General features: G+C 39.1%; 1 protein-coding gene across 7 annotated transcripts in view; it reads left to right on the plus strand.

Moving 5' to 3' along the window:
• Positions 1-22,061, plus strand: part of TENT4A (terminal nucleotidyltransferase 4A) — a 60,565-nt gene that overhangs the window by 11,542 nt on the left and 26,962 nt on the right. For 5 of the 7 annotated variants that reach the window (XM_061449183.1, XM_061449188.1, XM_061449182.1 and 2 more), the window contains exons 2-8: positions 3,940-4,063; positions 5,582-5,628; positions 8,712-8,832; positions 9,833-9,940; positions 10,641-10,769; positions 11,779-11,992; positions 18,457-18,583. In XM_061449183.1, the coding sequence (XP_061305167.1) occupies positions 3,940-4,063; positions 5,582-5,628; positions 8,712-8,832; positions 9,833-9,940; positions 10,641-10,769; positions 11,779-11,992; positions 18,457-18,583 (870 nt within the window). The remainder of the gene's footprint in view (positions 1-3,939; positions 4,064-5,581; positions 5,629-8,711; positions 8,833-9,832; positions 9,941-10,640; positions 10,770-11,778; positions 11,993-18,456; positions 18,584-22,061) is intronic. The other 2 variants (XM_061449187.1, XM_061449184.1) reach the window with 2 other exon arrangements.

The following is a 22,061-nucleotide window of genomic DNA, read 5'->3' on the forward strand; positions in this document are numbered from 1 at the left end:
TGCGTACATCCACATGTACATCATGTGCTGCAAATAAAAATTCTGTTCCTAATGATTAGTCATAGTCCAAAGAAGCAAGTGCTTATGAAGATCATAGAGGTTATGTGGGCAAAATACTTAACTAAAAACTGTTCCTGTATTGGCTGGGCGAATATCATGTAGTGATCTTTTTTTTTTTTTTTTTCAGACAGCAAATTATTATTCCTTCAGTTAGTAGAGAAGTTACTCTAAGATGAGTTCTGAGCAGTATAGAGCACCTTGTTTTATGTATATCAGAGCTGCCTTTTTTGTGACTGTGTTTCAGTAACCTTGTCTGAGCAGAGGTGTTTATGAAAATGTAAACTACAGTAACAGTACATTTTTAAAAAGCATTTCAGGTTTTCAGAAGGTTCTTGAGGAGGTAGCCTAAAGAATGAAGTGCTTGAAGAGGATATATTAAAGATGGTCATGTTGTCATGTGCTGACTGTGAAGATAGCATTGATTGTCTTATGGACGTAGTCCAGGAAGATGATATTCTCTGAGATGTAGAAGCTGTCAAATTAGAAAAACTGGAGAAAGCAAGCAAAATAGAAGTCCGTTAAGACAGAGGATTTGAGGTTTGCCAAGTGTGTTAAAACCTGAAAACCTTTCACATTGAAAGCAAGAAACATGCAAGTCTCTAGGGCTCATACAAAGACATGAAAGGGCACCCAGGAGAAGTTAGATCATGTAGTAAAAACTAAGTGAACTAATTGCATTGCTTTTTGTCAGAGAAGGGCTTGAGACTTCTCCCTAGAACTTTCATTGACTCCAGGGAACTGTCTTTTTAAATTTCAGTAAGGAGTGTTTAAGTCCATCAGCGGAAAGAAAGCTGTTGTACAGCTCTGTATGGTGGCATACACTGAAGAATTCCAGATGAATTTAACTGTGAAGCCACAGTGTATGGTTTGAATTTTAAATGAGTTTTGATTATCTAGCTTTTGTGCTGTTATCCCGTGCAAACTGAAATATTAAATGAAGTGCTGCCTTGCCAGTGCAAGGTAGGAAATACGAAGTTGACTTGTTAAGAAGTAGATCAGGGAAGGAAATGCAGACTAGTTGGTGGGTGGTCTTTTTTTGAGTCTTTCATAACATGATTGAGAATTGCCGCAGTGTTAATCATCTGAACAGAAGCTTAGTGGGGCATGGCAGTGAGAGTGCTTGTGTGCTTGCTATATTTCTGACCTTGCTGACACACTAGGGGCTGCTTTTGAAAGACTGTATGGTGGAGGCTGCAGTGCACAGGGAAACTGAGATCCCTTCTATCTCCTCCTTCCTTAATATGGGGTGGCTACTGTAAATGCATTTATTTTCAGGAATGTCTGTGTCTCCTAGAGTGCTTGGATGGGGTTGATTCAGGAAGAATGTGTCTTTTTTGAGGACTTGGTACAAATTGAACAGTCACAGGTTTGCTGGGCTTATGGGTTAACTGCTTAGAGTAACCAAAGGAAAGAATAAAATACTTTATAATAGGGAAGTGTTACCAGTGGAATTTGTCAAGAGTCTGTTGCCTGATATATTCATAAATACCTGGAGGAAAGAAACGAATGAGAAAAGGATAGAAAGGATAATAGCTGGAGCTGACTGCAGACAGTCACAGTGGGAGTTTGTTGTTCATTAGGTTATAAAATTGCTGGGAAAATTAAATTCTAGTAAATACGGAATCGTGAATCTGAAGGAAAGTAATTCAGACTGAATATACCCAGTGGGTGGGCTTTATGTTTGTGGCTATTGTTCAGAAAACGCCTTGAAGCTCTTTGATAATGGTTTCTTTGAAAGAGCCAGCTGTATGCACAGATATCCTTAAATTAGTCATTAGTAGCAATCTTTGCAAAGATATGGACAGTGAAGTGAAAGCAAGTGGACTGAATGGTGTAATGCTGTATTGACTCTGTGCATTTCTGGCCACCTGTCAGAGAACATGGTGCAACAGAAAAGCTGAAGAAGGTCGGCAGTGATCAGACTTCGGACTTTCTCCTGTGTATAGAGAGAGAGACAGATGAGGATTGCTAACTTGAAAAAGAGCTAGTGGATAGAGGCAAGTGGATATGAATCGGGAGCCTGAGAAGTGTTATGCTTGGAGATGAGCTGCCAATAACTTTCTTTCCCTCAAGAAAAAGAACATCAGATAAAATCATTAACCAGCAACAGTTAAAGTACTTCTTAGTTCTGATGCGTATTTAAATTGTCATAGAATGCCATGAATTACAAAAGCGTAAATGGTCTAAAAAGACATTGAAAAATCAACGGAAGATGAGTTCTTTGAGCTAATATACATTATGGGTGGGATCCACCTTTAAAATATGCCACATGAAATTGCTGGAGGCTTGGAAGGATTGCTGCAAGGGAATTGGATAACTGCTTTGTCTTTTCCTGCTTTCAGCTACTGCTGATTTTTATAAGCAGGACAATGGCTCCATTGCTGTTGCGTGCATTCAGGTATTCCTTTCACTGGTCTTGTCATCTTGGAAAGGGGAAAAATCCCCAAAGCATACTTCTTAGAAACAAAAAATAGGAGCATCTTGGTTTGTATTTTCTGTCTTCCTCTGAAGGTTTGAAATCAAATAGATTATCAATGAAGTGACATGCTTAGTTGACAAGTCTGCTGTGTAGTTAAAAGTTCTCTTGTGGATCCAGCCCCAGTTTAAGGTAAGAGAAAGGGCAAACAGTAATTTTAAGTATATATGCTTTTTAGAAATATCGTTGTGCTTAGCTGTTAAAATCTATTTGTGTATGGAAAGGAATCCTGACACTTAAAAATTGGACACCTGATCTGTTGGAGGGTATCTGTTATAGTGAGAATTCTCTAGTAAAATGAGTTGCAAAAGTTTCAGGGGAAGAGTTAGGAGTTCTACTAGGGATGTATAAAAATTTCCATTGAAAGGCCAAGCATGTTAACTAAGGATTGACCTGATATTTTTATTTTAGGACAGTATTTGTATTTCACTGCAATATTGAATTTGTATGTTTCTTGAATATTTGGCATGGCTTGATGCTTTTTCATTGAAAACAAACGTGATATTCACCTGAAAATTCAAATTGATCTTTCAGATTTGCCAGCGAGTGTTCTAAGGTACAAGGATATGGGAAATAAGTGGACTTAACAAGTGTATAAGAACCCAGTATCAGAACTCCTCATGTAACACTGGTATTAATGTACTTTCCACTTGAGGATACATTTAATACTTCTACACTTTGAGTAGATCAGTTGGAAGGTCGCTTCCTATATGAATGAATTACTAACAAAGGGCTTGAGTGGTCAAAGGAATCCCTGTCTGTTGAAGTGGGTATTTTTGCATCAGGGAACACTCAAATGTCCCCCTTTTATCACCCTCTACAAAAACTCAGTGCCTGTGGCCTGTTTGCAAGTCTGTGTAAACTTCCACATACACAGGAGTAATAACCCCTGAAAATAAACCCACTTGAAGATTTTAATGGTTCTTGTGCTGCTTCACATTTGGATCATTGTATAGTTTTTAAGACTATGCTTTGTTTTTTTTTTTGTTGTTGTTTTGTTTTATTCTTTTTTTTTAAGAAAGTAATCTTTGGGAATCGGGAATTGAATATGACCTTCACTGTTGAGCCACTAAGAAGGTCAGTAAATGTCTACTAGTGTTTGCATCCTGTGGCTTTTGACATCTTTGGTATTTAGGTAAAGTGATGAGGGCTGGTGTGTAGGTATTGCTTAGGTTGCTGTGAGGTGCTGCCATAAAAATCAAGTATGAATACACCTGTCCCAAATCCCAGATCCCAAACCCTCCAATTACCTATGTGAATGCCACATCACTTAGGCTTTCATATTCCTTGAAAGTACTGCATGTTTTGGTTAAATGATGATACTAAATAATGCCTATAGTTTTTGTTGCAGTTTACTGCGATAGCTAACTTGTCATTATAACTGATACTACTTTCTCCTTTAGACTACACGAAGAAATAATTGACTTCTATGACTTCATGTCCCCTCGTCCTGAAGAAGCAGCTATGAGAAGAGAAGTGGTGAAAAGGATAGAAACTGTCATCAAAGATCTTTGGCCGACAGCTGATGTGAGTGTAATTTAAGTGGTGATTTGCTTCTCTGGTAAATTATAGAGCCCTGTTCACTTAACCTTGCTATTATCTTTCTGTGGTTTAGAATTGAACAGATAAGACTTCAAACTTAAGGCAGTTGACTTAGTATCACAGCTCTTGCAGTACTTTGCAGTTCATTTAAAAAAATGGAGGAAATTTAAAACCTAGATGTAAGGTTAATGAAGGCTACTGATAATTTTATTTTTCATTTTGAGAGCCACAGATGTGAAGAAATTTCCACTTTAAGAAGTGCATTTTTTAAAGTAAAAGCTTATTAAATTGATTGTCACTGTATAACTTAATATTAAACTGCCTACCTATGTATCTGTTTCTGCAAGGAGTCCTGGCTCTGGATATTTGTAAATATAAATATTTTACAAGAAAATGGTTAAAACACTCAGATTTTTATTTTTTTTGGTACTCGTCATAAATTTGACATTCAGTAAATTACTTTAACTCTGCTTTAGTGTGAACTTGACTTCCTGAGCTACATTGCAGCTGAAGTTGCTGTATTTTCAAGCCCTTTATTGCCTAAACAGTAAGTTTCTCCTAGACAAAAACCATATGGAAGTAGTGTAAAGTGTATCTATAGCATCACCTTTCTGATTACCAGATAGTAATGTTGTGAAGCGGCAGAAACATTGGGATTTTATAGCCTTCAGAAAAAAATCACAGAAAAATTGTGATTTTATAGCCTTCAGTGATGAAAAGTGAGGGCTGTGGCCACAGTGCTGAGCTAAAGATACAGAAAAGCTTCTCTGCTGCATCTTTATCTGTGATTTTTCCTTAGTGATAACATTTTTCTAGCTTGTGGGAACAGAGATAAACACTGAAATGGGCTGGTGTTGCCCAACCTTTTCATAGGTAATTTCAAAGAAGTGAACTTGTAAATCGTGCTCTGTTGTAGCGGAGGGAGAAGAATGTCTCAGTTCTCCCCATTAGAAGCATACCAAAGCATTTGATGTGGGCCATGAATGTCCCATCAGCGTGCTTTCTTTTCCACACACAGACACTTGCCACAATTTCATAACCGTCCTTGCAGTAAAATCTGCAGTATTCCTGTTTATCTGAATCGTATGTTTTAGATGCATTTGGTGTTTTGAAACCTAAAAATTTGGAAAAAATGTTTCCCTTGCACTCTTCCAATTTCAGTAAAGCTGCCCTAGGAGGAAAGAAGGAAGTGTGGGGGAAGGAAATTTGTAGCAGCCTATACTGACATCAAAATGGAAATAAATAGCAAAAAGTTGTTTCAAAAGACTGTACTCTGCTGCTAGCAGGATTGGTAGTCATTTCATGTTAAAAATCAATCCTCTAAAGTTGCATCTATAAGAGAAAGTGTATTTCTGCAGGTTTCACACAGTATGTAGTAAAGTTCAATAAGTTTTTGCTGGGCTGTATCCTTAACGAGTCCAGAAGAATCTTTGTCTTGTGAAAGTGAAATGAAGTGAGCATTCATAATTACAAGTTATTTCACTGCTGTGGGTTTTTTTTCAGGTCCAGATATTTGGCAGCTTTAGTACAGGGCTTTATCTTCCAACCAGGTAAGTAATACTTTATATAAAGATTGTCATTTAGAATAATGGTAAATTTCAAAGGAGAATTCAAACTGGAATGTGTAAACCTGTCAAACTTGCAGTAAATTTTTTTACCTAATGTCCCATGTTACAAGGGGAAGAGTTTTTTAACTTAGAATTTCAAGTGTTTGGTATATCATTGTACTTCTCTAGATACTTACTGACTCTTAGGTGAATTACCTTTACTTCCTTGTGTCTGGGGTTAGTCTTTGTTTTCAAGATAGTGAAATTGAATGTTCAGTGTTCCCTATGTAAAGATTGTGTTAAATAAGGTGAATTACTGACTGTCACCACAGAGTTAGTGTGCAAAGTTACAAGAGTCATCACAGCTGTTTTCCCATATTTTTGAGAACAAAATTTCTAAAATGTCTTAATTCAGTGTTTTGTATCACTTAGTGGTTCAATAGGTGGGTGTATAGAATCATAGAATAGTTAGGGTTGGAAAGGACCTTAAGATCATCCAGTTCCAACCCCCCTGCCATGGGCAGGGACACCTCACACTAAACCATGTCACCCAAGGCTTCGTCCAACCTGGTCTTAAACCTCCCTGGGCAACTCATTCCAGTGCCTCACCACCCTAACAGTAAAAAATTTCTTCCTTATATCCAATCTAAACTTCCCCTGTTTAAGTTTTAACCCGTTACCCCTTGTCCTGTCACTACAGTCCCTAATGAAGTGTCCCTCCCCAGCATCCCTATAGGCCCCCTTCAGATACTGGAAGGCTGCTATGAGGTCCACGCAGCCTTCTCTTCTCCAGGCTGAACAGCCCCAATTTTCTCAGCCTGTCTTCATACGGGAGGTGCTCCAGTCCCCTGATCATCCTCATGGCCCTCCTCTGGACTTGTTCCAACAGTTTCATGTCCTTTTTATGTTGAGGACACCAGAACTGCACACAATACTCCCAAGTGAGTTCTCACAAGAGCAGAGTAGAGGCGCAGGATCACCTCCTTTGACCTGCTGGTCACGCTCCTTTTGATGCAGCCCAGGATATGGTTGGTTTTCTGGGCTGCGAGCGCACACTGCCTGCTTGTGTTCATTTTCTCATCAACCAACAACCCCAAATCCTTCTCCGCAGGGCTGCTCTGAATCTCTTCTCTGCCCAGCCTGTAGCTGTGCCTGGGATTGCTCCGACCCAGGTGTAGGACCTTGCACTTGGCATGGTTAAACTTCATAAGGTTGGCATCAGCCCACCTCACAAGCGTGTCAAGGTCCCTCTGAGTGGCATTCCTTCCCTCCAGCGTATCAACCGAACCACACAGCTTGGTGTCATCAGCAAACTTGCTGAGGGCGCACTCAGTCCCACTGTCCATGTCAGCAACAGAGATATTGAACAAGACCAGTCCCAACACTGATCCCTGAGGGACACCACTCGTTACTGGTCTCCAGCTGGACATTGAGCCATTGACCACAACTCTTTGTGTGCGGCCGTCCAGCCAGTTCTTATCCGCTGAGTGGTTCACCTCTCAAGTTGATGTCTCTCCAATTTAGAGACAAGGATGTCATGTGGGACAGTGTCAAACGCTTTACACAAGTCCGGGTAGATGACATCAACTGCTCTACCCCTGTCCCATCAGTTCCATAGCCCCATCATAGAAGGCCACCAGATGGGTCAGGCAGGATTTCCCCTTAGTGAAGCCATGCTGGCTGTCACCAAGCACCTTGTTGATTTTCATGTGCCTTAGCATGCCTTCCAGGAGAATCTGCTCCAAGATTTTGTCAGGCACAGAGGTGAGACTGACTGGTCTGTAATTCCCCGGGTCATCCATTTTCCCCTTCTTGAAAATGGGGGTTATATTTCCCTTTTTCCAGTCATTGGGAACTTCACCTGACTGCCATGATTTCTCAAATATGATGGCCAGTGGCTTAGCAACTTCATTTGCCAGCTCCTTCCGGACCCATGGATGGATTTCATCAGGTCCCATGGACTTGTGCATGTTCAGATTTTTAAGATGGTCTCTAACCAGTTCCTATCCTACAGTGGGCCCAAGGTCTTCATTCTCACAGTCCCTGCATCTGCCTTCCAAGACTTGGGTGGTTTGGTCAGAGCCTTTGCCAGTGAAGACCGAGGCAAAGAAGTCATTAAGAACCTCAGCCTTCTCCAAATCCTGTGTATCTAGTTCTCCCGAGAGCTTCCTGAGGGGGCCTACATTCTCCCTAGTGTGTTTTTTATTTGCTGTGTACCTGTAGAATCTCTTCCTGTTATCCTTAATATCCCTTGCCAAGTTTAATTCTAACTGGGCCTTAGCTTTGCTAACCTGGTCCCTAGCTTCCCAGACAACATCCCTGTACTCTTCCCATGACACCTGTCCTTGCTTCTACTTTTTATAAGCCTCTTTTTCAATTTGAATTTTCCTCAGGAGCTCCTTATCCATCCAAGGAGGTCTCCTGGCCCTCCTGCTGCCCTTCCTTCTAGTTGGGATGCAACTCTCCTCAGCTTCTAGCAGGTGATCCTTGAATATCAACCAAGAGTCTTGGGCCCCCCTGCCCTCTAGGGCTATATCCCATGGAACCTTACTAAGCAGGTTCCTGAAGAGGCCAAAGTCTGCTCTTTTGAAGTCCAGGGCAGTGAGCTTGCTGCAGGCTCTTTTCACTGCCTTGAGGATCTCAAATTCGAACCTAAGCTGTGTCTTAAAGATTATGTTGTCTTTATATCATTTAAAATTTTGCTTAGGAAATCACTGGACATTCCACTTTTATGAATAACAATCACTAAAATTGTTTGGATTATTATTTTGCCTGTCAACACTGGGACATGAGGGAAGGATTGGGGTGTGGAAGTCAGAGGGGAAGGAGGAGAAAAGGTAAAAGGAAGAGGAGGATAAAGAACTCGGCAGAGAACTGGAAGCAAGAAACTAGAATACTGCTTTGGGTCTTAAAGCACATTAGGCCATCTCTTTAGCATTCCTACAAGCATTTTATTGGGAATCTAGGTTAAAAGTTGCAAAATGGTCACGCTGGAGGACTTGCAAGGCATAAAGTGCTTTTTTTTTTTTTTGCGGATTATTATGTTTTAGACTGAATGGATCTCATGTTGTGTTCCTTTTGTCTAGTGATATTGATCTAGTTGTTTTTGGAAAATGGGAACGGCCACCTTTACAGCTGCTGGAGCAAGCACTAAGAAAACACAATGTGGCTGAGCCATATTCCATTAAAGTACTTGATAAAGCTACGGTAAGTGATAGTCTTTGGAATACTGAACTGAAGAGTTTTCAGACCCCTTAAGATGTTGGTGATAAATAGTGTTCTTAATTCATGAAGCAACTTATATTGCCTTAAGTACAATGTTTTGCTCTGTCTGTGCAAGATTTTGGTAGAATTTGTGCTTAACAGTAGCATGCAGTGTACTGTATTTGCTGGAAGGCTGTACCTCTGCAGTTGTTGTGAAATGGTGCTATGCTGCTTTTGTTTTCTTTTGGTTGTTTGTTTTGGGGTTTTGGTTTTTTTTGTGGGTTTTTTTTGCTTGTTTTTTGTTTTTTTTTGTTTCCATTTCAGATTTAAAATAGATATTATCAGCTGATGTTTAGGCTATGACTGAAGATAATTTTGTGGGATAACTGTACTCAAGGTGGAGATGATGTGAGACTGAGACTGAACTACAGTACTGGTAGTTCCATAATAATTCATTGCTGCCAAAAGAGGAAGTATTGCTATTCCTGCTTTGCTTTTATCCAGTTTGGCTTTGGTTTGACTCTGCAGTGAACCAGTGCAGCTTGACAAACCAAGAGACAGTGCTTTATTTTTTTCTGCTTGGGTAGTCTTCTATCAGTTTAGCAAGTGAATGGTGCAGTGTTGGGTCAGATGAATGCAGTTTCCACAGGTTATGAGTGTAGAATGTCTCCTATTAACAACAGTGAGTCATTAAATAAATTTAGTTGTCCTACAAAACACTGACATTGCAGCTATGGAGACAGATATGTAATAATTACAGGAAAGTACATGAGTGATGAGAAGTTAATGTGAACCTATATGCCTGTGTTTTTAATCACCTCACTAAGAAGCATTTGCTTTTCAGCAAATGGATTATTATCTTTTCTCAAAACCGTATTATTTTTAGCTTGATAGTTGTATTCATTTGAACTGATAGTATCCTCGTGTCTTAAGTAAATAAGCTAGAGAACAGCACCAGTATTGCATTCTGGGTATTCATAAAACCTTATTTTAATCTTTTCAGGTACCAATAATAAAACTTACTGACCAGGAGACAGAAGTGAAAGTTGACATCAGTTTTAATGTAGAAACTGGTGTGAAGGCAGCTCGATTTATTAAGGAATACATGAAGGTATCAGCCGTGTAATGAATGTTATACTACTTGCAGGGTTGTGCTAGATGCTCAGCTAACCTTTCTCGATATGGCTTAGACTTTTGAAAGTTGATTACTGAAGACTATAAACACTTAATTTAACATGGATATTTTAATTGATTTTCTGCTGGTGTCTGTTTAGTGTTGCCTTCGAGTGCTAGGTGTTTGTGTGGATAAACCTGTGCACTGAAGGGACTATGCAGTCATGGTTAGATCTGCAGATAGGTACTAAACTTTACAAGTCTGAAATTTTGTTTACCTTGAATTTGTGATGCTTGATTATTCTTCTGTAGTTACATACTTAAAATCAATTCTTCTGCAGTTACCTACTTAAAATCAAGTTTACTTTTCATGCTCTGCAGTAACAGTATGGTTTAGACAGAAGGCTTTGACTACAACGAGTGACACTGGCATTCAAAGGAGGATGTGAAAGTCTTCCTGTTTGGGGGTGGGTACTGATCTGATACGTAAGCTGTTTGATCAAATAAGAGTTGAAGTTAGCCTTCTGTTTGTAGACTAAAAAAAGGCATGTTGCAGTTCTTCCAGTGGAAACACTTTATAGCACACCACTGAATAACATTTTTGTATTAGAAGATTCTTATTGTGTTGAGATTGTGTAGTTTGTTCTTTGTTTCAGAAAGTTGACACTGTCACTGATAAGACTTACTTTGCTTTGCAGAAATATTCTTTGCTGCCTTACTTGATTTTAGTATTAAAACAGTTCCTCCTTCAGAGGGACTTGAATGAAGTTTTTACAGGTGGAATTAGCTCTTACAGCCTAATTTTAATGGCAATTAGTTTCCTGCAGGTAAGTCTGTTCCTTGTTTGTGTTCTTTAAAATATTTTGGTGTATGTACTTATGTCCTGTTATGGTGCTGGTTCTTTAGACTCCCCTAGCAATGCACAGCTTTACTGTTACGGTTCTAGGTATTTGTTCATTGGCAGCTCCTATGGACTACAGAAGTGAACTGAAGCACCAGCAGGAGCCTTGCAAAAAAGCAGAGGCTGTGCATTGCTTTTTATATCAGGGCCTGTGATTTGGATTATGCTGCTGTCCTGGGCAGCCTATTCCAGTGCCTGAATCATTACTGGTGTTTTGTAAGTCTGCCAGGGTGCAGTTTAAGTTGCTTCTTAGACTGATAGAGTAGTTGATTTCAGTGTTTATTAAAATTCTGAAATAAGTAAAGTTGTTTTTAATTACATGTTGGTTTGGTTTTGACATACTGACAAATATTGTAGGAAACTAATGAAATAGCTAATGAGTTATAGCATCTTCTAGTATATTTTTGTGATGGTAAAATTTGTGTATGATGAGGTACGATGTTAGTATCTCTCATGCTGTGATAATGGAAAAACCTCCATATTTTGCTGCTGTTAATGATTAATTGAAATATTACTATAATTTTTACTTACCATATATAATATGGGGAGGTTGAGGTAAAAATTGTATTTTAGTTAGGGTAAATAGAGCCCCCCACTACTTTTGAAAACATTGGCGATGGGTTTTCTGGGAAGAAGCAGGCATTACTCTGTTACTAATTAAGCTGTAATGTAGTTTGCAGTACTTTATTGCTTTTGGCTTAGGGAAAAGAACTTACTAAGCCTCAGAAAGCTGGAAGAGGAGGGAAGGAGTTCTTTGTCTTCCGGGTGCTACTGAAGTGCTGCCCCCTCTTGGTAGTTTAAGTAGGTGAAGAATGACTCAATTCGGGCTTGTGTAAAGCATTTATACTCAGCTGTTTAAATGAGAGCTTTTTATTGCACTGTGTTGTGGTCTGAAAAGCATTAATTTTTAATAATTAACAACTGCTCTGTCACAGCTGCATCCAAGAATTGATGCCAGAAGAGCTGATGAAAACCTTGGAATGCTTCTGATAGAATTTTTTGAACTCTATGGAAGGAATTTTAACTACTTGAAAACTGGTATTAGAATAAAAAATGGAGGTGCCTATATTGCCAAAGAAGAAATAATGAAAGTCATGACTAATGGATACAGACCATCCATGCTATGTATTGAAGATCCTCTCCTGCCTGGTAAGATTGTACACTTGCAATATTCTGGAGCTTTGGCTCAACTTGTGCTCTCTCAGCTTGTGTTAAAGTCTCTAAAGTGTGCTGCACAGAGAAGAGACTGATGCTGATGTCAAGGTACAATTGTGAAGATGGGCTAAGAAATAAGGACCTGAAGTCTCCCAAGATGCATTGCCTGAATAAATTGGATTGCATTCAAACAGTGCAGCTACATAATGCATTGGAAATGCAGGACTGTTGAGTGTATAATAAGATTCTCTAAGTAGTTCTGAGGGGTAGTGAAAGAAAGATGTTCAGGAAATCCTAAAAGAGGGTTTGCTAGTAGGAACAACTTTGTTATTCTTTATGAGAGAATGAGAATGGAGGGTGTAGCTTTTTCTGCCCACAGTCTGTGGTGCCATACCTCAAATATATTATAACATATGGGAAAGGAATGCCCCAGATGAGGTATGTGTCCTGCAGTGTGGTGCAGTAAAGACTGCACTGAAACGTGTGTATATCCATGAATGTGTAGCAAGGGACCAGCTTTACTATGGTGTTGGTGTGAAGAGTGGCTTGCATAACTGACTTCTGTGCTGCACAGGGACCTTCAGGGAATGCCAGTTATATTAGCATGTACTTTTGAAAGTAACTTAATTTTTTTTTCTTTAAGATCTGGTTTTCATTTGATAATCTTCAAAGTAATCAAGATTAACTTTGGCTGACCTCCTGAAAAAAAAAAGTCCAATGTTATAGTACTCAGTTTTGATTCTATTTAGACTGTCACAAGTAACTGAAATTCCAAAACAGCTTTTTAACAAGTCAATTTTCAGTTAATTTGGACTTCAGCATCAGTATTTCTAGAATGTAATTGGCACTCAAACTCCATACTGTCACATCTTGTGGGTAGACTGCTTATGTACAGCACTTTTAAAGCAAATACCATGGATCAGGAGCTGAAGTCTGGCACCTTTCTATAAATATTCAGTAGGCTGAATGCTCATAGTTCTGTAGAACAGGTTTCAAGCTAATCTACTCATTTGCCTAACCACATCTCTGATATGTTTTTAGCCATGTGTTTGTGTCCCATCATGACTCTTTCATTTGGCCAGGCATGAGACAGCGTTTGTAGAACTTTCACTGTGTTATTGAGATTTCCTTCAGTAGCTTGCCAGCAGATCCATGTGAACAGCAGCATGAGCTGCATTTCTTTATAGTCAGAAACATTTACTGTCCTCCAGTTCTGTTCCTTCCTATCTGCTGAGGAGTAAAAGAGAAGAAATTACATATGCTGCACAATGTTTTAATCACCGCTAATAGTGCTTTGGAATTTTTACTTCTCTTTGACTCTTCAGAGAAGAAAAAAAAGTTATAAATCCGGTATGGGCTCTGAACTAATTGTAGTATAAATCTTGCAGAAGTAAAGAACTATAGTTTAGAAGACATGTGTCTATCAAAGAGCTGGTAAGAGTTAAATTTTAGATGAGGTTATATGGGCTGAGATAATGTAATTTTTACAGGATAGGAAGTTTTGGCAAGGGAAATGAAAGCTGACAATAGTTTGATGTTATTTGACTACTGTGTCCTGTAGGGATATTTTCTGGCAGCTACCACAGAGCTTCAGAACTTGCCTTATGGAACTAAGAGGAAAATTACATAGAACATACAGGATGGCTCTTTGAATCAGAGGAATACAGCCTCCTCAGATCTAGACTTAAATCGCATATTCCTATAGTATCTAAAAGTACCTGTCAAGTGTATGGAGATAATGTCTAGAATTCTGCTAATTAGTTTAGTTCTATTACTGCTTGTGTCCCAGTACAAAAAACTTTTCTGTTGCTTTAGGTCTTTGCACAGATGACAAGTAGTCATCTCTACTTTATTAGCTTGTGGTCAGACCCACTCAGTGTCGTAAGGGTCAGTGCCAGGAGGTGGGAACAAGTATTTTGATAAAGAGTGGACACAGATAGTTCTTTATTAAAGTGTGCATAAGATTCTGTAATTTTTTTCCCTTCAAACCTTTTTGCACTGTACGCATAAGTTTTAAATCTTTTTTTGCTGTCCTTCTTTACCCTCATCGCAGCTGCTTGGAAGAAGACTTTGAAAGGTGACTCCTTAATCCAGGCATCAGCCAAAAAGTATAGGGTTGAAAATAAAAAAATCAATGTCTCGAGATTGTCCAAGTAGTGTAAAATTCCCTCTGTGAGTGTATGTACTAGTTCAGTAGTAGGATGCTGAAAGGTATAACTCGTAAGAATAGCTTTAGATATTCTTTTAGGGAACAGGATTAAATTCAATGGGATTAGCTCTTTAAGTTGGAGGAAATGTATTTTCTTTGTGTGAAAAGGTGATGTCTGGCTAACAGATAAATGATGTAATCAGAAGGGTATGATACTTCAATTCTACCTGCTCAGTACCTTCTGTTAGTTCCTAGATTTGGAAGGAACAGGCATCAGTCTGTTGTGTTGTTTTGGTCATAGTGGGTTTTGCTGAGATTCTCCTGGGTGCTGTAGAGTTTCCTCTGAAATTCTCAAATACTAATTAGGATGGTTTGAGAACCAATATTTCAATAAATATATTGAGGGTCTATGCTTAAAAGTGGGAAGTGTGCTGAAATCCGGATTTGGGATGTCAGGCTAATCTAGCTTGTGATGCATTAAGTGGTGGTTTATACTTGATCTCTTGATCTTCATAGATAGCCCAACGTTCTTCGTCTTGCAGTAGAGTCCTAGGAGAGGGTAATGAGAGGAAAATCTCTCATCATCATCCAAAGAAGGGAGTTTATATAAACATCTTCTAGTTGACATAATTTCAGTTTATCCCGGCAGTTATCCTTTCTTTGATGTATAAAAAGTGAGAGCATTCATTTAGAGAACTGTAAAGCCAGACACTCAGAAATATGTTCACAGGAACATGTTGGAGCAGGCTAGATGATACCATCCTAGAAGAGGTTTGTGCAGAGTTGGTCTTGCAGTATCATGTCTTAGAGCACATGACTCTGGTTGCAGGTGAGATATCTTTAATCTATGGTTATAAAACAAACTTGGCATTCATTGAGCAGATTGTTAGCGAAGTTTATTATTTTATAATAAGCCTTGGTGAATCAGATCATTATCAAGGTCCTTAAGTCATTTCTTATGCTCAGAACAGGAATGAACTTGATCTTGATTCAGATTGGAAGTGGCAAGAGTAACTAAATCGCAGTTTATGACTTGGAGTTCCACCTGCTCCCTTCATGAGAAAGGTTGTTCTTCATTTTGAACTATGGTCATGCACAAAAGTTCTAAACCTTAAATTCAGTGTCTTTTCTTTGAAAAGAGACTAATTTGCAACACTGATTATGCTTCATGTTGCTTGCTTTATGTTTTGATAGCTCATAAATACATGAAGTAATTAGATTTGAGATTGGCAGCAACTATTGGGATTATCTGATCTAGCCTTAGTGGCTGCCCAAAATTGTTCACTGTAGCTTTTGAATATGTGGTATTTATCATTAGAACCTACAAATATGTGTATATAAAATATATTTATTAAAATGCACAAATGCATTAAAGTTAGTGTCTGAAAGAGCCCCTTTAACGCTGAATGTTGCAAGAAGTATTTACTAGATAATAACATAAAGGGATCTGCTTCAATACTAGCTCATGGTTTTACCTGTACCTTTTCAGGCCACATTCTTAAAACTGCTTCAGGTAATGAGAGGCTACCTGACAGGGTGGTAATACTGATAGTGAGTGATAGAAATCTTAGACGTGCTCCTTTAGGGATGAAGACTTTGTATGAAAGAATGAGGATTGAATTATACATGAAATCACACACTGTCATTACCTACTGATGTATCGGATAATGAGGTCTGAGTGATTTTATTTCTTTTTTTTTAAGAATGAGAGCGTTTGGGTTATGTGCTTTAACTAATTGGTCTGTAGACTGTGTCAAAAGAAGGATGCTCAGGTATGTAAGATGTGATCTACTAATTAGAAGGATTTCTCAGAGGAAAATCTATTCAGGGCAGCAAATGCAATTATGTGGCCTTCTGGCTTCTTCCAGTCTGTTGCTTTCTGGATTGGGTAGGGGCAGCTTTGTACAGACATGGCTGGCACAGTTCACAGTAGCCTGTGTAGTAGCTCTGGCTTCTGTACCTGCTTTTCAGCTGCAGTGCAAGTCAGAAGCTCTGCAGATTATATAATTGAATAAGATATGTTTATTCAGATATGTTTATGAACTAATTACAGGTGCAGAATGAGGCAATCCGGGAACCTAGGCATGCTATGGCGTGAGCTATCCTTCCTCTGTTCTCAAACCTGCTTCGGTCAAGACTCATACACAACTTCATTGGTGGTTTAAACTAAACTGCCTGAGTTTGCTGTAAGTGGATTAGGGAAGGCTTATGATTTCTTTTGCTGGCATGACAGTGGAGGTGGCAACAACTGATGAAAGGAGTATCTGCCAGTTTGTAGCAGCAATGTCTTCATTTTGGTTTAACACCATGCAAGATGCATATCAAATGTAGCTGCCTTGGCACCAGATTGGGTATGCATTCTTGAATTCCTGTTATGTGAATTTATAGAATCATTTAGGTTGGAAAAAGACCTTAAGATCATTGAGTCCAACTTTAGATGGACTTGAATTCAATGGTAGGTGCAATTGTGCGTGTTTAACTACTTCTATATTCCATACCTGTATTGCTTCTCAATTTAGTTCTGTCTTGTGTATATGTTTAGCATGTCATTATGTGAAAGGTGGCGTTGTAGGACACAACAATGTGTCCTGACCCTGGAAAATCTGTACTGAATTAATAATTGTTTTTCCAGTCGCATTAACATTTTTGTGTTCTAATTTCTTGGCCCCTGCAATACCTTGGTCTCTATTCAGCTGCCTTTGGACTAAGTCGTTTGTGAAGCTGTCTGCTGCTTTGTAGTGCAGCTCTGAATTTAACCACGATGTGTTTCTTCCTTGCTGTCCTAGGCCCACATTGTTTTCTACTTCAGGACAGTCCAATTGCAAATATGCCACTTAGAAAGCCTTTTGTAATTTTGAGCTTGGTAACCACTGGATACTGCAGCAGTGCATTCAGGGCAAGATAGTTATTTCAGTGAACAGGAAATATTTCCTGATAATTTTTTATTTTACCTTATAAATGACTGAGGAAATTGTGTTCCTCACATGCTCTGATTTTCCCTGTCTGTTTTCTTTGATTATGCTTTTCTCTTAAAGTGGCATCATTGTTGGAGAATCTTGAAGGACTAAGATGTATTTTCAAGCAGTATAGCCAAGGCTATTTTATTTTTCCCCTGGATGGCAGACCTCAATACATTTATCTATAATGGCTTGGTGGAGAAAATACTTCAGCAAGTGAAGGGGTCCTCTAAAGTCAAATTCAGCCTCATTGGATTTGGTCCTGTGAAGGATAGAGTCTGTCTTTTACTCATCAATTGTCAAAGCAGATTTTTCGTTAAACCCTGTTCATGGGCTCTGATCTGATTTTCAAGCTTTAAATAACCATGTTCAGTGGTTCATTCCTTTTCAGTGTTCTTACAGCATTTCAAACATCATTCTAAATGATGCTTGAATAAGGGAACCTTTTACTGTAAGCAGCTTTCTACCCACTCAAGATCTAGTCTATATTTTATACATGCAATTTGAAGGAAGTTTTCTTCCTGTTTCTTAAATTGAGTGGTGACAGTGAACCTTTGGTGTCTGGTGCCAAATATATCTACAGAAAAAAACCCCAAATGTTTCTTCTTGCTAGAAATAGCAAGATCTTTCTGGGTGTTAAATGGGAGACTGATGCTTGTACATTGTCACTGATACAGAATCTTTGACATGTTGTTAAATTCTGCAGTTCCTCACACATGACACTGGATTCGGAAGGAGTTCTGCTATAAATGTCATTCATGCTTAAAGAGGGGCAACCAAGAAGTGCCACTAACTTCATCAAAATACAATTTCATACTAACTTCTGGAGTCCTCTGTGATAGATTAGACAAACTGGTTTATCCTGTGGAGCTAAATTATCTGTATGAGCTGGTTTATCAGTCTCGTTTTGATAAGGTTAAGTGGGGGTTGATGATGTAAGTATACCTGGCCATATGAAGATAATGTGGTTGCACAAGTGGAATTTTAAGCTGAATTTGGCCTGCAGAAACTCTACTGGTAAGTGTGACATGATGCTTTAAACTTGGTAGATTCCCTCTTAAAAGACAGCTCTAAGAACTTTAAGCTGGTCTGTATTTTCTGTTTCTTTCAGGCACTGGTACACCGGTATTTTGAAAGTGGTAAATTGAATGCATAATATTAAGTGTCATTCATAAGGTTAGCCTCTTTTATTGAGACAGGCATGTTTAGTTGTTCCTCATGTGAGTAGGATGGACTAACCAGTTTAAGCAGAGTTAAGCTGTATTGTTAAGGTTTCTGAGCTGTAAGTATGAATAATTTTCTGGTTACTGATATTAAAAAAAGATGATCTGATGACTGTCACATTATTTCAGGAAACGACGTTGGCAGAAGTTCTTATGGTGCCATGCAAGTGAAACAAGTTTTTGATTATGCCTACATTGTTCTTAGCCATGCAGTATCACCACTTGCAAGATCATATCCAAATAGAGATTCTGAGAGGTAATTAGTCCACTTTTTGAATATCCATTTGTCTGTATAATCAATTAGGAATGTTTGGGTCTAAATCAATAAAAGTAATATTGTTATTCTTTAACTGTGGCTGTATTGAAATCTGCCCAGGAATTCAGGCTTCCCAGTGGTGTAAGAGTGGTGTAATACCTCTGTGTGCAGCACTGAAATTAAGACAGGCTGACAAAACCCAAGATGTGTCTAATGTGAGGTTCTCTTAGTGTGGAAGGGATCCAGAAGATAATTGGTCTTTCTTCAAATATTCTGTGTAAAGTGTTTCAAAAGAAGGTCTGCTGGTTTAATGTTTGGAATGATGAATGTCTGTACTATGGCAGAAAGAAATGTGTGTGGTCAGGTTCCTTGTTTAGACACAAAACTGGACAGGGTTAGAAGTTTCTTTTGTTCTTTAATACATGCTCCCATAAGCTGTTTTAAAAGGCTCAATATGTAATTAAGCTTTGAGAAGAATCAGTTCAGTTTGGCCATAATGTCAGAACTGCCATTAAAAGCAGCATACTTCTAAACATGCTGTTTTTAATGCAGTTCTTAATGTCTTTCATAGAAATGCTGTACAGCTAGTACTGTCTCAGCTCTCAACATTTGCAAGTTTTCCTTTTTTTGAAAGGAGGAGGAGAAAGAAAACGAAGGTGTGTCAGCCATGTTGCATTTGCATTCCATCTGCTCTAGCATCTGGTACACTAACTCTCAGTACAAACTGGGACTAGATCAGAGGATGTCTGTTTCCTGAGGCTTCCCTAGAATCCCAGTGGCTTTGAGCTCCCCAGCTAATTGCAGGGAGGGATGGATGTAACAAGTCACATAAACCATCTAGATACAATTCCAATGTCTAGTCAAGCTGTTAACTTCCAGGGCGTTAATGTCGTTGGAAGGCAAAACAGTTCTCCTATAATAGGTTTACCACAAAGTGGATTCAGTCTTTCACTTGTGGATTTAAAACTGGCAGTATTCTAATAGTGCCCATGAATCTCCAAGTTTTCTGTGATATTGCATTCACAAAGATTGAAATTGCACTTGTGCCTGTGATGGAGATAGAGTTATACATAGTGTTACACACATTTGAGACTGCTGTTCTAAGACAGGTAAAAGGTATATCTGTTAAATGTGTACTCGATGACAATTCTTGGTACTGAATGAAACTTCTTTCGTACAGAAGTATAGGTAGGACAACTTAGGGATTCCTAAAGCTTTGCTTGTGTCTTGGGTCCTGGCCTTCATTAACTTCTCTGTGGTTCTCTGAATGATGTAGTTATCCTCTTGTGAGATACTTGTGTTTATTACAGACATCAAAAAGCATATTTGTAAAATGCATTTAATGGAAGCCTCAGATGTGAAGTGCACATGTTGATGACATGTACACTTCTTGCTGTATTTAGGGAAAATGTTTGAATTTTTCACAACTTCAAACCTAGGAAGAAGTCCCGCCAATAGTGTTAAGGTGTTGTACATCTGACCTGTCTGCCACTTCTGGGCTGTCTGTGCCAGTGATGTCTAAGTCTTGGAACTCGTCATGCCAGTGGCTGCTGTTCTGTCTCTCACCACAAAAGGGAGTGGTGTGACAAGAGGAACAGCATTCAACAAAGTCCTGTGCGCAGGTAGTTCCCCCAGCATCAGTCTTGTCAATGCCAAAGGACTTGTAGGTGAATGATGAGCTGTTTGATAGCAATCTTATTGTAGAACCTCAACAGCAGTCCATGGTCAGTGTCAGTCGTTATTTCATGTGCTTTGGTGATCCAGCTGTATTTCAGACCCTTTTTCCACCTGTTAGGCAGAATGTTCCAGGGTCTTTATAAAGACTTTTCTGGTGGCCTGACTTAAGTAGCCTTATCCATCCAGAAGCCCTTTGTCCTGATCCATTTTTTTTCCCCCTTTCTAGGCTTGTTAATGAGAGGTTAAAGTGTAAATAATGGGCTCCCTTTAAAAGCTGTGACTAGCTGTATGGCATTCTGCTAAAAGGATCAACAAAGACCAAGCAAAGAGCGCTTGAAAGGCTAGGAACTTGCAGGAGGCTGAACTCCGCAGGCTGTCTCGAGTTTATTCAGTTCTGTCATAATTTGGTCTATCTTTCCCCTAAGTGGAGTGGTTTGTTTGTGGACTGCCTGGTAGGTTTGAATTCATATTGGCTCTTTCCAGGCAGAATTTTTGTGTACAGAATTCTGTTTTGTAGATAACAGTCTCAGTAGATTTCAAATCTTTCTAGGTGATCATTGTTGCCTCTCTTTTTCAGGGCTGGTCCAACTCAAAGGAGCACAAGCCTAAATTAATTTACGGTTTTCTAGCTAGCTGTTGATTCTGATTTTCCCAGTGTAGAAAAGAGTCAGATTTTGGTCCTTCAGCATAGGCCTTATTCTTGCTCATGTTCTGTAGTAGTGAGTACCACAGAATTGTAAAGGGGTAGATTCAAATCACTCTTACCAGCATCTTCCTTCAAGCTTCCAAATATGATATCTGGAATGTAATGGGGTTTGAAAGCTGTCTTCTGTCTTTGTGGAAACAGCAGTTAGCTGAGTCCTGAAGGTAGTTCTTACAGCTACAGAAATTTCGTTAATACTGTTATGTCTCTAGCTTATCTCAGCCATTCTCCTTCAAGATCAGCTCAGAAGAGGTTGATAAATAGTTCAGTAGATTTTATTAGAGCAGATTCCCATCTGATAGGCAGATCAGAAGCAAGAGAAGCATTAGAAGTTCACATTTGGGGGAAGATGCAGAGAATGGTATTGTACCATTTGATGACCATAAGTTATGCTGAGCTGGATGTAACAAAGATGCATCCTTTGGTGTTAATACATATATCTGTAGATAAGGCTGTTGGCTTACATGTTGGCTTGTTACATAGTTCAGATACAAAAGCGTGCTCAGACTGCATCTCTAAACAGCAGTGTAGCCACATTTGGGAGGCAGAAGATGTCCTATGATGCAGGGAATGGAAGATTGGTTCTGTTTTGAAATGTCCTTTCAGTTATAACTTGACTTTTGAGTCCTGGCTTTTGTTTCCTAGAGTTGCAGATTGGTAACAGGTTCCTCCTTGTTGGTGCCAGACATGTGGTGCAGGTGAATGAGGGAAAGGGACTGTCATGCCACAGGCCAGAGTCTGAGGCAGCCTTGGCAAGGTTTTGCTACTGCATGACTGGAGTTGTCATTTACAGGTGATAATCTTCAAAAAGACAATAGTCTGGGTCATACATAAAGTGAGCTTTCCATCTCTGTGCTTGAAAGCTGTTTGGTCTTTTCCTAGTGTACAGTTCAACTCATCTGACTGCTGACAGGTCTGTATGTTAGGTTTGGATTGCCCATGCTTGGCCAAGACAGTGCTGGGGAGGTGTCAAAGGGAATGTTAAATTTTCCTGCTAGATCTGCTGACACAGAAAGCAGAAATGTGCTGTCTGAAACAGTCCTCCTTTTGCTTCACATCTTGAATGGTGGGTGTGTGGCTGTCATTAGAATGCATGTA

This window comes from Pezoporus flaviventris, unplaced genomic scaffold (assembly GCF_033815535.1).
Source record: "Pezoporus flaviventris isolate CSIRO_AGI_PZ_B2104156 unplaced genomic scaffold, CSIRO_AGI_Pfla_v1 ptg000007l, whole genome shotgun sequence".
Lineage (NCBI taxonomy): Eukaryota > Metazoa > Chordata > Aves > Psittaciformes > Psittacidae > Pezoporus > Pezoporus flaviventris.